General features: G+C 56.5%; 3 protein-coding genes across 3 annotated transcripts; all 3 read right to left on the minus strand.

Annotated features, from left to right (window-relative positions):
- Positions 1 to 276: 276 nt before the first annotated feature.
- INS49_011107 (uncharacterized protein) lies at positions 277 to 3,187 on the minus strand (the record flags this gene model as incomplete). Its single annotated transcript, XM_043171826.1, has 3 exons — positions 277 to 323; positions 392 to 2,864; positions 2,936 to 3,187. The coding sequence occupies 3 exons, from the start codon at positions 3,185 to 3,187 to the stop codon at positions 277 to 279; spliced, it is 2,772 nt and encodes a 923-aa protein (XP_043023571.1).
- Positions 3,188 to 4,019: 832 nt separating this feature from the next.
- INS49_011108 (uncharacterized protein) lies at positions 4,020 to 4,523 on the minus strand (the record flags this gene model as incomplete). Its single annotated transcript, XM_043171827.1, has 2 exons — positions 4,020 to 4,264; positions 4,334 to 4,523. 2 exons carry the CDS (start codon positions 4,521 to 4,523, stop codon positions 4,020 to 4,022), a joined length of 435 nt encoding a protein of 144 aa, XP_043023572.1.
- A 9,409-nt stretch (positions 4,524 to 13,932) lies between these two features.
- INS49_011109 (uncharacterized protein) lies at positions 13,933 to 16,427 on the minus strand (the record flags this gene model as incomplete). Its single annotated transcript, XM_043171828.1, has 4 exons — positions 13,933 to 15,590; positions 15,710 to 15,797; positions 15,956 to 16,192; positions 16,308 to 16,427. 4 exons carry the CDS (start codon positions 16,425 to 16,427, stop codon positions 13,933 to 13,935), a joined length of 2,103 nt encoding a protein of 700 aa, XP_043023573.1.

A 16,427-nucleotide genomic window follows, 5' to 3' on the forward strand; every position in this document is an offset into this window, starting at 1 on the left:
CACGTGTTTTGGACGCTTTGGAAGTTGCCCCAAGCCAGCCTGAAACAAAGTTTGCTTTCCAAACAAAGCCACATGTCGACCAACACTGGGGAATCAAGTCCATGAGTTGTGGGCATTAACTGATTTGTATTAAGTTCCTCTAATGAACTGACGGGCTTCCAGCTCCATCGTCTTTAACGCACATGCTAATTAACTAAAATTGAAAGCCTTTGGCCGCATGTTTGCAGACAATGAAAGGTCGGCCTCGGGTATATCTTCTCCATTCCCGACCCTCTCCTACTGGGTCTTCTCGTGTTGCGTAGACACACGTTGGAGGGAAACAACTGCAGACTGGTGTTAGCACCTGGCACATGATGGTTCGCTTTAGCTGGGGTAGTAGTGGATGACTTACCGAAATCCTCGAGGGATCGTTGCTTCTGGTTGCCCTTGGGCGACTTGCCGTGCATAAGGTTGTCAAATCCAACGCTGTCCTGGAGGAGGTAGTAGACACCACCCATGACACAGAAGATACCGAAGGAGTAGATCCAGATACGGACGACGGCCACAATGGAGGTCTGGTCACCACCAACGAACCATCCGAAGATACAGAAGAGGGAGGCAATGATATCGACGACAATGATAGCGCCGCTAAGTTGCCAAGAGGGAATGGAAGACCAGAAGGGACCGTTGGCACGGGTGATGAAGATCAGCCAGTTCTCGGTCAGCGAGATCTCGAGGAAGACAACCTCGTCCAGGTTACCGAAGTTCTGCACGATACCACCGTCGACACCACCAGCGTACATGGTGGTAACAGTGATCCAGGTACCGACAGCCAGGACGACACCGAGCAGGACAGACATTCCCCAGAGCTTGGGCAGGTTCCACTTGACGGGCGTCCTGCTGAAAGGAGCGTTGTCGTAGGCAATAGCAAGAGTGGCGATATCAGCAAAGATGGCAATGAAGACAACCAGCTCAATGTTCAGCGATCGGTTGAGGATGGCAATCCAGAGACCAAGGTAGATCTCGAGGTGGATGGACAGAGCGATACGGTAGACGACGTAGGCGTACATGCGGTGGAAAATCTGGCGAGAAGTCTTCAGAGCGTCGATGATAGCACCAAGACCGGGGGCAAGGAAAACAATGTCGGCGGCGGAGCGGGCGGCGTCAGAGGCACCCTCGACAGCAATACCGGTATCAGCCTTCTTCAGAGAGGGAGCGTCGTTGACACCGTCACCAGTCATGGCAACCAGGTAGCCACGCTGCTGGAGAATCTCGACGACGTTGTACTTGTGCTGGGGGAAGACCTCGGCGAAACCATCGGCAGCCTCGACGAAATCGTACACCTCCGAACCGGGCATGTCACCGCCACCACCGAGACCGAGACGCTCAGCGTTGTAGACGTTGGTGCCAAGACCAAGCTGGCGGGAGGTCTCACGGGCGATACCGACGGCGTCACCAGTCAACATCTTGATGGACAGACCCAGAGTCTTCGCCTCGTTGATGGTCTTAGCAGTGTCGTGACGAGGGGGGTCAGAGCAAGGCATGATTCCGAGGATCTCCCAGGAGCCCTCGCCACGCTTGCGGGCAACACCGAGGGAACGGAAACCACGGGTAGCGAACTCAGCAACCTTGTTCTTGTAGGCTTGGTCGACCTCCTCGGGGATGGGGTGGTCCTCCTCGACAGTCTTGAGAACGAAGAGAGGGGCACCCTTGACACAGGTGATGCGCTCACCCTGGGGAGACTCGACGAGAGCAGTGACCTTCTTGGAGACGGGGTCGAAGGGGAAGAAGTTGATGACCTTGTACTTGGAGAGGACAGACTTGGCGCGGGGGTAGTACTTGAGGGACTTCAGGAAGGCCTTGTCGATGGCATCGATACCCTTCTTCTTGCGGGAAGCAGCCAGGCAAGCGGTGAGCATGAGGTCTTCAGGGTCAACACCGGCGACACAGTAGGGCTCGGCCAGAGACAGCTTGTTCTTGGTCAGAGTACCGGTCTTGTCAGAGCAGAGAATCTCGACACCAGCAAGGGACTCGATGGCGGACAGCTTCTGGACAATGGCCTTCTTCTTGGCGAGGTAAGCAGCGCCGACGGCCATGGTGGTAGTAACGACGGCAGGAAGACCGACGGGCACGCCAATGATCGTGATGGCCAGAGTGAAGCGCAGGATGTCGACAATGGGGTTGGAGCGGTAGAAGCTGGAAACCCAGACGACGAGCAGGGTGAAGACGACGAGAATCAGCAGCACCGTTCCGATACCGTTCAGGACCTCAGTGAAGTGACCAGATCCGGCGTTGGCGGCGTTAACGAGAGCGGCGGCACGACCAACGAAGGTGTTGTCACCAGTGGCGGTAACAATGACGAAGGCCTCGCCACGCTTCACGGAGGAGGAAGCGAAGCACTGGTCACCCTTGTGCTTGTCGACAGCGAGAGATTCACCAGTGATGGCAGACTGGTCGACCTGCAGGAAAGCATCCTCGGTGACGATGCGACCGTCGGCGGGAATGATGGTACCCTCCTCGACCTGAAGAATATCGCCGGGAACAACCTCGGGGGCCTCAAGCTCTTTCAGGGTGCCGTCACGCAGGACGACAGCCTTAAGAGCGAGGGTCTTCTTGAGTTCATCGACAATGGAGCCGGCCTGGAATTCTTGGATGAAACCGACACAGGCGTTGAGCAGGAGCAGAGCGCAAATGACACCGAAGTCGACCCAGTCCTCAAGACCGGCGGCCAGGACAGCGGCAGCCTCCATGACGAACTGGATAGGACCAACGAAGTACATGAAGAACTTGAGGATCATGTTCTCCTTCTCCTCCTTCATCTGGTTGAGACCATACTTCTTGCGGCGAGACACGACCTCGGCCTCGGTCAGACCAGTGCGGGTGTCCTGCGGGGGAGGGGCGGTTAGCACTTGTTCGTGATGGAAACTGATTGTGGGGTGGGTGTGTTCTGGCTTACAGTTTGCAGGAGCTCCTCAGGAATGAGACGGCCACCGTGCTCGTCACGCTCCTCCTCCTCGGCGTCCTCGCCGTGTCCATCTTGGGACTCGAGGTCCTCGATCAGGGCGTCGATGTCCTCATCTTCGTCCTCCTCGTCCTCGACCTTGGGCTGCTTAGGCGGGGCGGACTCGGCTGGGGCGGCGTGCTTCTCGTCGAAGTTGCCGGACTCAATCTGCGTGTTCAACGCAGGAGAGTTGGCGTGGTCGGCCATGGCGAAATGTCGACTCTCAGCGCCAATTGAATGGGTATTAAGTCACTAAGACACAATAAAGTGCTGGGTAAGGGTAGAGAAAAAGATTGCGAGATATATCTCGTGTCGTCGTCAAAGGTCTTCTGTCTGGAGACCGGGGGGGCGATCAGGCAGGAAAAAACAGAGGTGTAGTAATGTTGTTTTTCCGTTGCTGACCTAAGTTGTGCTCGGAAGCTCCGTCGCGGTGTTATGGCGCGAGGGAGATTGGGAAAGTCGCACGACAGAGGGTGAGGGTGTTTTGGGGGGAGGGAGAAGCACCGTGAAGGTCGCACCTTTTCAGGTAAACTAGGTTCGAAGCCTTCAAGTGGTGTTAGGGAGGGAAGGGGAAGGAAGGAAGAAGAGATCGAGTCGGGGACGAGGCACTCTTTATTAGCTTTGCGCTCCTGCCCTCGAGGTGCGAGCGAGGCCCAGGGAAGGTATGGTACGCGGTAGTATGTACATGGGAAGGAGGAGGAAGCAGGTGTGGGTTCCCTGGTGAAGACAGGTACTGTGGTACCCTGGCGTTCCCTCGCCTAGCGCAGTGGACGGCCGGCACTAGGAGCGTACCCAGGTACCGTCGCATGCATGTGTGTTGCTGCTTTTGCAGGCTACTGGGACTTGCTCTGTTTGCCCGTACTGTACAGGCTGGTGCAGCATGTGCGGTGGGCAGCAGCAGGGTGCCAGAAAAACAAACCGCGCAAATCTGAACTGTGCACCCTGCAGTGTTGACACTAGGCTGGGCCGTCCGGCTTACCACGGTCGGCTATCTCCAGCGATGCGCGAAAAGAGAGAGAGAGCTCCCTTCTCTCTCGGCTTATTCCCACCGCAAGCTCGACCCCGGCGTGGGCATGGGCATGGGGCGCCCTTGCTCCTGGCCGCCTAGTGCCTGCTCCACGCTCCTCTGGACCGTCCCATACCGTGCGAGAAGGCAGGTCCGTCCAAACAGAACAGAAAGAACAAATCTCGTCCCCACCCCGTCCCATCGCCCCCGGCCAATCACGCGGCCGTCTGGGGGAGCTTTGGCCAATGACGAGTCGGACGCAGCTCCCAATTGAAGTACTTCCGAATCAGATCAGAGCGAGGTACCCCGGCCCCGCAGCCGCAGCCTGCTTGACCCCTGGCCATCACCAGGCTGGGCCACCAGCACGCCTTCCACGCTCCCACCGTGCTCAGGGCCACCCCCAGACGCCCCAATCTCGCTCCCAGCCCGGAGCTCGAGGTACATGGGCAGCAGCTCCACCAGAGGTACCCCGACCGGTTCCTGTCCCATGTGGTTGCTGCCAGATTCCACCAGTTCTGCTGTTTCTGCCCTGCCCATGGCATCCCCATCCCCAATCCCATTCCAGCCCAGCCCAGGTCCAGTCTGGTCTCTCTCGCTCGCTCTCTCTCCCGCCAGGTGCTATCTATGGATTGATGAGGGATTTTTTCTCGCTGGTACTCCGTCCCCTCCCTACCTAGGTACCTCGTCGCTGCGTCTCGCCCTCGGCATCATTTCGCGAGATGACGACACAGGGAACCTGCGGGTAAGAAAACAACTCGCCCAGACTGGCGGTCAATTGCCATTGTCAATCGAATCAATCCCGGGTCGGGTGAGGTGAGGCTATTTCCACCCTCTTTTGCATTGCGGTGACACCAATTGGTCTCTCCTGCCCATCCCATCCCTTTCCCGGTGCCCCAACCTTGTGGCACCCCCGGCTTCTGTAGTGCATGTCCCATGCATGCTGTTACTGTTCGTTGATAGTACAACTTCGATATGGTTTCGCCCTGAGTCGGCAGCACGACTGCTGACATTGGCACTGACCACTGACATCTGCCCGCCCAAGGCCCAGGTCCGTAGCCGTGGGCACGGAGACGCGCCCGAGGCCAAGCAAGATGCAACCCCACGCAGACGCAGCATCAACATGATTAGGAACCGTGCTTTCGATTAAGAGTCAATATCGACATTTAGTCTTTCCTCCGAAGTCTGGAGGCGAAATGAGCCAGCCAGCCACGGCCCATGAAGCCCCATCGCCAAGGCACCCGGGACACTGTGATGATGGCGTTGCAGGACAGTACGACAAGTCTCTGTCAGGTCTGTCAGACTGACGGCCCTGCCAGCCCGCGAGCCGTCACGGACCTTGCTGTCGGTGCTGCTGGTTCCTGCTGGCGGCTCCTGCTGATCGCGACGCCGCACAGTCATCAACATACTATGCAGCCAGGGAAGCCAGCAGCCAGCTTCTTCCCCAGACCCTCACTCCTCTTCTCCAGGTTTGGGGTTCTCCAACTCTTGCCACCTCGGCGGCAGCGATGGCAAACTTTGGACACTCCAGACACTAAGGCCCATACGTGCGTACATCCGCACATACGCGTGCACATACAGTATAGGACAAGACTGTATCATACGGTCCCATACCATATCAGGCCCTACTCTAGACTATGCACCTAGAGATGCAGCAAAACAAGCCGCCGACAACCCTCGCTGGTCTGCCTATCAGCCTGCCGGACCAGTGTGACTGAGAAGCGCAAATGCAGGTGCTTGGTCCTACCGGAAAAGGCAGATTGAATAGGTCACCAAGCTTTTTTCCGCCGTTTTTCACCTCATCGCGCGAACGGGCTGGGGTAGCCCTTGCTGTCCAGCTCGGCTCTTGTCTTGGGCATGGAGCTCACCACAAGGATGCTCGTAGCTCCCGCGCCTTTGGACCTTATCGCGTGCAGCCACCACGGCCGGGCCTTGACCTTGTTGTTGTTGTTGTCGAATTTTTTTTTTTTTTTTCTTCATCCTCATCCCGTCCGCACCCGCAGGTTTCATCTCGTTCATCCCGCTCATCTCGTCCGGGCGGACTTTGACACATTGACGGCAACGGGCCAATAGGCGTCGTCTCCTTACGACAGACTGGCGTCGGCAGCACCTCGTCACATCGTCTACACAACACCAACATCCACCCGCCCACCCTTCCTTCCACGCATTGATAGCGCCCGTGGTAAGAGGCGAAAGTGCGAGCAAGGCCATAGCCGCACCGTACAACGGCACAAGTCCGCTTCTCCGCCTGGAGCAGCACCTGCAAACCGCCAGCAGCCGTTTTCTGGAATCCCTGCCGTCGTGGGCAGCGTGGGGTGGAAGAAGGGGAAGAGGGCCTTCGAGTCCAGCAGACCCAGCCGCATCCCACGTCCCACCCCATTCCCCAGCGATTGACTGTGGGCGTGTGTGGAGCTGCTGCCGTTGATCACGACTTGGCACTAGGGAGCTGCAGACCTGCACGACGTCCCGCTAGCCTCGAGGACCGTCTTCCGCTGAAACTACGACTTTCTCGGCCAGCTGCAGTCCCCAAAACGGCCACAGAAACCTTCGCCTGCATGCGCGATTTGACGTTGGAAAGCCGCCGCCGGCCGCCTTCCTGTGCGTCCCGAGGATCGAGTCGCGTGTGTCATTCTATGCACGTTGATGCTGCTCATGCAGCTGAATGACAACGACAGAGTCAGCACCACCGAAGGCTGGTGTGGAAGTGCCGATGATCCATGCCTCTTCATCTGGCTCAATACGTCATCTGCTCCGCCGATAGGCAGGGTGTCAATTGGATCCTGTCCTGCGGGCTGGCTGCACTGGCTGACACGAAGAAAGCCTCGAACAGCCTCGGGATCATGAATCCTCAACTCGCTTATTCCCACACGTCCACCGTAGGGTAGCCTGCCATGGTTTTGCGCGCGCGCGGTGCCGATCGAGCCGGGTTGCGCGGTGTGTCTGGGGAACTTTGTCGGGGGCCTTAGCGCCAGAGGTTAAAACCCATCTGCGTCCCGTGGCAGTGAACTGCTTCCGGGATGTGCGCTGACCCGACCAAATGCACGTAGTCACTAGCCACACTGAAACCGGGCCATGTAGGGTCGCGAATTGTCGCTCACCGATTTGGCATTCCCGCTATCGGACTGGTCGGCGTCGGCATCACCGTGCTTCACCACCTCTCGCCACGTCGTGAGGATCTAGCGGCGAGAATTAACGCTACCGCGCCTGATTCTGTCTATTCTCTCATGCGTCGGCCTCGTTTTCCCCACGATTGCCGCATCTGAAGGAGAGGGGGAGCAAAAAATTGGCATCGATCACAAGCGGATTGCCAGCTCAGCACATGGCGTTTCAGACAGGGTGCCCTGTCGCGATCCCAGCCTAAAACAAATAACCCTTCAGTTGGGACTGTCACGTACGCTTCCGTAGCAAGCAGTACCCTCACCTCCACCACTATAATGAACGCGAGGCAGTCTTCCCTGGGCTTTAGTCAACGACCAGAGCGGGCATCGCGCATGATGTCAAAGTCGGCCGATAATTGTCAATTAAAAGTGCCGCCGACTTGGCTGTGATCCAGACCTGACCATGGAAATCACAGACGTGCTATCTAACATTATCGAATTACCACTTCCCGTCGCAGTCAATGCAGCACCAGATCAGCACCTGCCACCCAAAGTCTAACAGAGTAACCTCCAACGCTGAACGGGCCGAGCGTCCCCAGACCCAGAGGAAAACTCTCGCCCTCGGCTGTCCATGCAACCTATTCGCTTCGCATGATCGCCATTTACCCATAGCCGCACAAGCAGGCAGATAGGACAGTGGCCGTTACTAGCGCCACCTACACTGCTAAACAAAGGCACAGGTGGCCTAACACGACTCACCGACGGGAGTTCCTTGTGCCAGCGTGGTTGCGTGGGCACCGGGCAACGACCCAGCGGCGGCGCCCCAGCCAAAACATCCGAGAATTCTCCATAGACAGGTCGGTCTGCTGGCTCGCGCACACGCCAACCGGGGCAGCGGCTGTGTGCCCTGCCCTGCCGGATGGACGCTGCCTTTTGACGGGTTGCAGCAAAGTGGTCAACGCCTCACAGACCAACGCCGCCAACGGTCCCGGCGCTCCAACACAGAGTGTACACACCTGGCGCCAGATGTCAAAGGCACAGAGGCACCGCAAAAGGGCCGTCTCCAGGGCCCCCGTCCTACCTCCTGAGTCCTGGACGATCCCCGTCAATCAGAAGAAGCGACGGAAGAACGAGTGGGTACTGGAATATATGGGGTCGCGTCGGTGCTATCGGGTCGAGCGACTGGTGCTAGGCCGTTCTGGGCCAGTGCACCCTGCCGTGCCATCGCTTGGGGTCCAACGGCGGCACTGACGGCACTCGACTTGCAGCGACCGCGAGATTCTCCGCCTAGGCAGCGAGGCGGGCTGGCAGGCTAGGCAGGCTGGCAGGGCCAACAGCTACCGCGGTCTGACTTGTCGCAGTTGCAGCCGCACTTCTTGGCCTCTCAATTACTCGCCGCGCTCGCCTCGCCAGCCTCGGTATGGCGATCCTCAGGTTAGAATTGCCGCTTCAAGACCAACGCTGTCTTGTCCTGATCGGACATTGACCGTGCCAGCATTTGTTTTGTTGGTTCGCGGATCCTGAATCCGGATCAAGCATCCCGAGCGTTGGCCGCTTACTGTGTATTATATCACGCTCTGTTATTTGGCATATTCCGCCAGTCTGCTGCGAGTCCTACGCTGGCGCAATTTCCCATGCAGCGATTAAAATGTCGCAGCATACAAAACCACCCTGCCTGTCGCCGCTTGTTGCACCGGTTGCAGCCTCTTGACTCGCCTCCGCGGGAGGTGACCTCGATGCAATCGGATCAATCACAACGGGCCCTGTTCGTGAAAACGGGTCTCGATGGAGCCGCAGGACCCCTTGCGCCCTAGGCTGGCCTTGGGGGCTGCCCCGATTGGACCTGCATTAGCAAATGATGGTCACCACTTATCGCAGGTCACCCTGCCCTGCCATTTGCTGGGTGAGGCTGACTGTGGGCTTGACTCTTGCTTCCTCGGGTATTATTCCTGTGATCCACACGGACCATTGCAGGCGGAAGGAATTGTTATTCACTGTGCTTGGTTTGCAGGCTTGCTAGTGCAGCACTGGATCAACGCGGCTGGTACCTTAATGAGTCTCGGTTCCTAACCCAGGGCGCTGGAAGGAAGCTTATGAGCATGTGTCGCGTGTTATGCTGTGCTCATTTCCGGAGGCGCGAGCTGCTCCTGTGGGTTCCAAGGAAAACCTGCCAGGGGAAATTTGCGGCCCCAGCTCGCGATGCTGGTTTTGATGTCATCGCCATGACCAAAACAAAAAGCTGTTGCCCCGACAAAGAGCCGGGATTGAACGACTCAAAATGGGAAAGCACCGTGGTCCATGACTTCGTGGTTCGCTTGTCCATGACTCCCGCTGATGCCCACGTTACCCGTTACGTCTTTCTGTTATTACGAAACACCAATTCCCTGAATCAAGATGGGCTGGACTCTTACCTTTATTGAGATTGCAACCCTACCTGCCGTGCGCAAGGTGACGGGCCGGGGCTGAAACAGCCACTGGCCGTGAAACGAAAGCTTAGCCCGCGGTATACTTGACGCCTGTTGGATCCTCAACAGTCAATCACCACCGGAAAAGTCAAAATCCTCAACGGGACTGGGTGCCGCCTCGCTACGCCAGCCACCTTGTTTCCCCTTCGATACCAATACGACATTAGACGCAGAAGGAGGGCCGGGCCAGGAACACAAGACCGAGTGGTCACACTTCTAGGCCCACAGGATTGCTCGCCGATATTTCGCGCTGTGGGGGCAACTGCATCCTGGAGAGCGGCTGAACATTGAGTTTTGCTCGTGTCAGTCTTGTCGACCGTGGCAAATGGACCATTTCGCCATTAAGGTTTCTTCCCGCTGGCACGTCTCCCAGTCTTTACTTGGTTCAGAGCGGCCCGTTTGGAGCAATCTCGAAAAACGCATTGCCACGCCCGAATTCACAACCAAACCAAAGTCTCATCATGGCTGCGGAAAAAAGCCAAGTCTCAGCCTTGCATATCCTATGAGGTCGGATTTGGGCTCAGTCCGTGGGCCGTTCTCGACCTAGGCCGGCTACTTTTCATGCGGGCATAAATGTTTCTCTCTGCCTGAGACGAACACCGTCCCCCGTGTTTACCATGCACGGCAGGAAACGGGGCGGTGCGTCCCATGCTCGCAGCCTCTTGGGACTTTGGACGATCTTGGCCTGTCCCCTTGACAGCGGCTGTTTCAGGACGTCGCCTTCCTGCAACGATGGACAAAGTGCCGCTTAGGTCAGCTCGGCGGGCTTGTTTTGACGACATGACGCAGCATTCTTTATTGCTGCTCGAACTCGCCGGCGGAAAGCCTTTCTGAGTTAGGCCTCGCGTGCAGGTCGCTGGTGGGCTCGCCTACGCTCTGACCGCGATCCTCTACATCCCACTCATACCTATCAACTGTACGAACGGGAGTATATGGATTTGGACCGGAACAGGGTCGGAAGACAGCAACGACCGGCCAAGTGGTCGAGTTCGTGATGGACTGGTGCAAAATCTGCCGGCGCATTCTGGCGCGTGCACAGAAGTTGCCCCCGAGAGCATCCGCTTCTTCGATGGCGACGCGGGGGGAACGCTACGTTACGAGAAGCCGGCTCTCGAGACGCCAGGCGGTCCGGGTCGAGGTTTTCTTATTCCAGCCTTACGAGCGCCCAGACCATCCACCCACGGGGGCGATGCGAACCGCCAATTTGGCCTGTGTCACCAGTGTGGCTTGATCGTGCGGGCTCAGGTAGCAGGTCGCTAGCCCCGTCACCAGAACGCCGATACTGCTCGTGTGGATTCCAGTGCGCCGGGTCCTGTCTACCGCAGGCCGCCGTCGACCTGGTACAAGGCTAGCGGCCGCAGTTTCTTTGTCACGTTCCTCACAGTGTGAGTTGTCAATCGCATGATGGAATGCATGAGATATGAATGCCACGTGCGGGTGTTGATCGCTCGCCGGCCGTGTCTTAGGACTGGAAACTTCTGGTCCATTCGTTGTGGCCCTCGCCGGGAGTTGCCCCGTGTTACGGCTTGCTGTGTCATTCAGTGTTGTTTGCTTTTCTTGTACGGGGTGCTTTTTCTTGATGCCTGGGTTTGGATTGCAACTTCTTCCTGCGAGCATGATCGTCACGATGAGGAATGTTATAACGGAGCTTATGACCTATCTATCACCAGATAACCAGGTGTCATGGTATGGTTTTTTGGGTGGGCATTCGTGGATCGATTAATTACAACCGTAGAACGACTCTTGCAACATCGGTCTATGACGGCTCCAGAGGCATCCACGGATGAAGCTAAGGATGTCACCTAGCAACTGTGAGAATGGGACAGGCGGGTAGTCAAATCATACTGCAGTTACAGGACTCCTTGAGGGACTCGCGCTCGGCTCTGTAGTAAAGGCGAAGGCCCCTCTGCGGCCTCTCCTGTTCTCCGGACATGCCGACATCCAAAGGCGCTCGGGCACCCTTTCTAGGGCTGATGAACAAATTACCGAGGGTTTTTCCCATAGTACCGGCTCTGCTATACTTATTATGATATATATTCTTCAGGATATTTTAACCTATGTGACATCGATCTTGATTGCTGGTCGTGAGGATCAAGAAACCCTATACATTGCGCAAGATGCCCCATCTTGACTCTGTCTGATACTTGACGTTGTATACAACTTGGGAGTGTCCCATCTTATTTCCACAGGAATTGGTCAGTGTCATATTGTTGAGCATGGAGATTCGGCTGAGACCTAGATGAGCCACTAACTACCGTCCATATCGGATCACTCGACTTTCGTGTAGTGAAGGCTGAGGCAGCGCCCACGAGAGGCTCTCTATGTCTCGAGCCAAGTTGCTCTTAATCTGTGTGGCCTCTGAGCAACACTCAAACACATCGCAAGAACCTCCACAATTTCATGTCGTTGAGCATGTCACTAGACCTCGAGCTTTGGAGTCGAGGGCAGGAGCGATAAACCCCACGCTTCGTTTGCCTTCGCACAACATCTTCTTGTCTGTCCATACGCGGTGCCCTGAACTGGTGGCTTGCACTCGTGCAGACCTTCATGGTGACCCAAAGTATCTGGCCAGTGACATGGAGTGATCACGTATTAGGACGTGTTCGTGACGGGCCAGCTACACCTACTAGGAGACATCGCGAGTTAACTGTCAACGATATGACCTCACTCCGAAAGCAGTCACGCCTGCCTCATCCTGACATGGCTTGAGCATTTGGTCACCCCGGGCGGTGAATCAGCATCGGACACGGGGACAAAATAGACGGTGTGTCGCGATCAAATGCTTGAAAGCAGACTGCTGCCCTTATGCAAACTAGCGACTGAACGTAGAGACAAAAATCAACAGAGGAATCCATCGCTTCTTTCCGATAGGACAAAATGAAGGATGACAAGGAAAATAGTCTTCAGGCGACTGAGGTCGAGAATGTTCCTCAGCAACCCACAAAGACTTGCCGTTGGGACAGGTTTCTCCATTGGTTCCGAAGAAGGCCCCGCGAGGGAGAAGGAGAGGAAGGCGCTCGTGGCCACGATGGACACGGTGGGAAGGCCTCACCGGAGAGGAGTCTCTCCAACGACCACCAGACCAATGTGCGGGCGGATGAAACGCCGGATTCCGTCTCGTACGTCGGGTGGTGGTCTGGTTTGCTCTAGGGGATTCATAACAACTGTAAATGTGATCATATACGGTACACATGGTGGTTTGATCTATGTATCGTGGCTGTCGACGTCTGTAAGCTAAGGTAGAACTTTAAAAGCAACATATTCATTCTACCTCTTTGACACTCGATCCCGTCGTATGGCGAACTGTGTGAACTGTTCACCTATCCTCGTGATTTCCCACTGCTTTCCCAATTGTTCTGTCATAAAGTTGAGAGACCTAACTCGTCGGCACATTGTGTTTCATGCCCGGGCAACTGCTGGTCTTCCAAGCCATCATCAAGCCAGAGGTCCCGTGGCATGAAAGCATTCGACTTCACAAACAAGTTCATTTTATTTCTGTGCTACCTAGAGTCAGCCCGGTATTGTCCATGCTCGTTGCACTTCTGGAATATCTGCTAGAATGGCATTTTCGAAAGGAAATGTGCATCTCTTCGAGCATGCTGAGGGGGTTTCTCATTGCAGAACGGGCTAGAAGACGAATCAACGCTTGTGGCTACTTCTGATTTATCATCAAGTGCAGGACACTCTACATACATCACCATGTCGCGAGGCTTTGCCATGGCTGAGCGGAAGGCTCCTAGGCAATTCATCCGGGAAACCATGGCAACCAGTCGAGTCGAACGGGAACGGGAGAAGGGCACCAAGAAGTGAAATTATGGAGTGCATGATTTGATCGAAAACGACTTTCGTCTTCTCGTTACTAGTAATCCTGTAACCGCAGCTCGTGGTCTTCCCTGGCAACATGGACCGAGCACTATCTCTGAGAACCAGGCTCGGTTCGATTGATCCCCTTCGCAATCAACAACACAACGTGAACAGGCGCCCCATAAGTCTGTCATAAACCGTGTCCATCCCAAACGCCATTACTGGAGACCGTCTCCGATGCAGTATGCATTATGTCAGTTGATGCGGGTGCTGAACTGGGCAAATCAGACATTCCCTCCCCTTGTAAACCATTCACTGTCGTCTCTGGTTGAAGCATCTCTGCGAATTATTCAGCTGATGAGCCTGCAGGACATTTTCCTGGGGAGGGCCTCACCATCATAATCACAAAGCGTCCTAGCTATTGATGTGATCTGTCTACGTTCTTTTCTCGGTTGAGGCAGTCCAGTGTAGCGCGACGCATGACGCTCACACAGAGCGCCTTAGAGATGAATAGAAATCTCTTGTCGCTAATGCACCACCTGAGGACGAACCAGGTCCTGTCGACTGTGATCCTCCTTGGTCCTAGTAAGGAGGATTGGTGGTCGCATCGGGGGCTGGGAACGCAAAGCCGGGTGGGAAGACGGGGAAGCCGTTCGAGTCGGTGGAAATGCCATATGGAAACCCGGGAACAACTGGCTCGGTGGCGGGTGCGTTGTGATTGTTGGCCGGGCGGTCTTCATCGCGGTGTCGATGGTCGCCTCTTCCACCCCCGCGTCTGCCATGGCGACCGCCACGCTCGGGGCGGTCGTCATTGTCGCGATGAGAGGATTTAGGGCCATGGCTACCGCCCTTGTCCGTCTGCATGCGTCTGCTGATGGCTTTGGATGACACGCCGGCGCCTATCTCGATATCTGGCTCCTCGACGACCATGCCCTGGGCGATTGGCTGGCCACCACTTCCACCATACGGCGCTGTGAGCATCCACTTGCGATCCGCCTCGGTGAGCTTGTGGATAGGGATAACACTGATCCCAGTCTGGTAGTCGCTGCAGTCACGAGGTCCAAAGCCGACGCCCCAACGAGTGCGCAATTGTGCATCTGGGCTGCGACCTTGGTCCATCGCCTCCTTGGCGTTGACAGCGTCTTTACGACTATACATCTTGACGAAGGCATGACGCTTCTCCTTGTTTACGATGCACGTCTGGACGGTACCAAAGCCATTGAAGATGTTCCGCAGCTCGTTTTCAGAGCAGTTCACGCCGCCGACAAAGAGAGTGCGGCTCAGCACCTTGATGCACCCGCTGGGCAGGCTTGGATCGTGCTCTATCCACTTTTGCTGCTGGAAGGCAGGCATTTCATCCCGTCGAGGGCTGTTGTGGCCTTGACGTCCTGGAGGAGACCGTTGCCGGTACTGACGACTGCGGTCACGATCATCGTAGCGATCACGCGGTGGAGAATTACGCCCATAGTCCCCAAAGCGCCGATCATCACGACCACGGGGAGAGTCACGATGCTCCCAGTGTCTTCCCGGAGATCGCGAACGAGACCTTCCATGGGTTCTATTCGTGGGAGATCTAGGAGCACGAGCGTCATCAGGCCTCGGAGGTGCCCAGCCGTTTGTGCCATTGGGGGGCAGCGGGTAGGAGCCTTGACTCGGCTGAGATACTTGAGGGGCAGCGGCGGGAGTGTTGGACCCGAGGGCCTTCACGACAGCAGCAATTTGGTCTGCGGGCACTCCCTTTTGGATTAACTGCTGGATGAGGGCCACCTGCAATGCGGTCGGGTCAGTGGCGCCCGGCTGCGGCGCAGGGGCGGCGGCTTGCATTCCATTCAAGATGCCCGCCATACCATTCTGAGCGCCATAGTTGGGCACCTGCGCAGGCTGAGGCTGAGCCGGAGGCTGAGGTGCCATGAATGGCAGCGCAGGCGGATTTACAGGCGGAGCGGTAGGAGGCTGTGATGTTGGCAGGAAGGGCATGCCCTGCTGTAGAGAGTTCATGAAGGACGGGGGAGCTGCAGGGTTACTGGGGGGTCCGGCGGCGGGAAACGCAGTAGAGACCGGAGCTGGTGCCGGAGCAGAGGTGGCCGGAGTCTTCTGAGGATTGTTGGCATTCTGGCGGGCGATGTTCGCCAGAGTTTCCATGATGTTGGCTGGAACTGCCGGTGGGGCTGGGGTTGGCCGGTTGCTGAGCGAGTGCAGCGTGTTGGCTGGTGGGCTGCCTGGAGGAGTCGTAGATTGGTCTACGTTGGAACAACAGGTTAGACATTCTGCGGCGCGAACCATGACACACGAAGCCTCCAGGAGGCTTATTGAGGGACAGGAGGGCCGGAAGGCCAGACTTGATGGGTGGGTGACCTACTGTTCAGCTTGTCTTTGAAGCCCTCGATCATCTTGCCAGGGAAGGTCTGTCCCTTCTCCCAGATGTCGACCAGCTTTCTGATCTTCTCCTACGCGCGCAAACACTAGTAAGTCTCTATACACCAGAAGGGAGCGTTGAGAAGTGCCCATGAGGCTTGAGGTTTACGGGTCGCGATGCCTCACTACAACCATGCAGCTTCTCCGGATTGCCTCGAGCGGGAATGCTCGCGATGGATACAGGACTTACCCTCTGATCCTGTGGGGCGGAGGAAGTAATATCGTTCATCAGGACTGGCATGAGTTCCGTCACCCTGTTGACGCCGGCGGCGAAGCTGCCATCTGGGGCGGAGCTGCCGACGGGCTGGCCCTGCTGTTTGGCCTGTTCCAACCATTTGCGGGTTACAGAGTCTACAACGTAGAGGACACCAAGCTTATGTGTACTGGGGGGCTTTCTTGAAGTGGGTGTAGATCTTCTGAACGAGAACTGACTCGGACTATGCGCGTTCTTGTTAGTATGCCATAACGCGTGCAGGATAACTGCATGTGCTCGAGCTCGGGCTGCAGTGGTGCTGGGTCACTATGGGAGGCAGCATTCGTACCTGAACGTTGGCGATGCAGAGACTGGTCAAATGGCTGATCTTGGATCCAGAGACGCCGGGAGGCTTGAGGCCAAGCATGGCCTGGAGGCTGTTCTCCAGGTCTGCTACGGCGGACGACAT

Source organism: Diaporthe citri, assembly GCF_014595645.1.
Source record: "Diaporthe citri strain NFHF-8-4 chromosome Unknown scaffold_5, whole genome shotgun sequence".
NCBI classification, from domain to species: domain Eukaryota; kingdom Fungi; phylum Ascomycota; class Sordariomycetes; order Diaporthales; family Diaporthaceae; genus Diaporthe; species Diaporthe citri.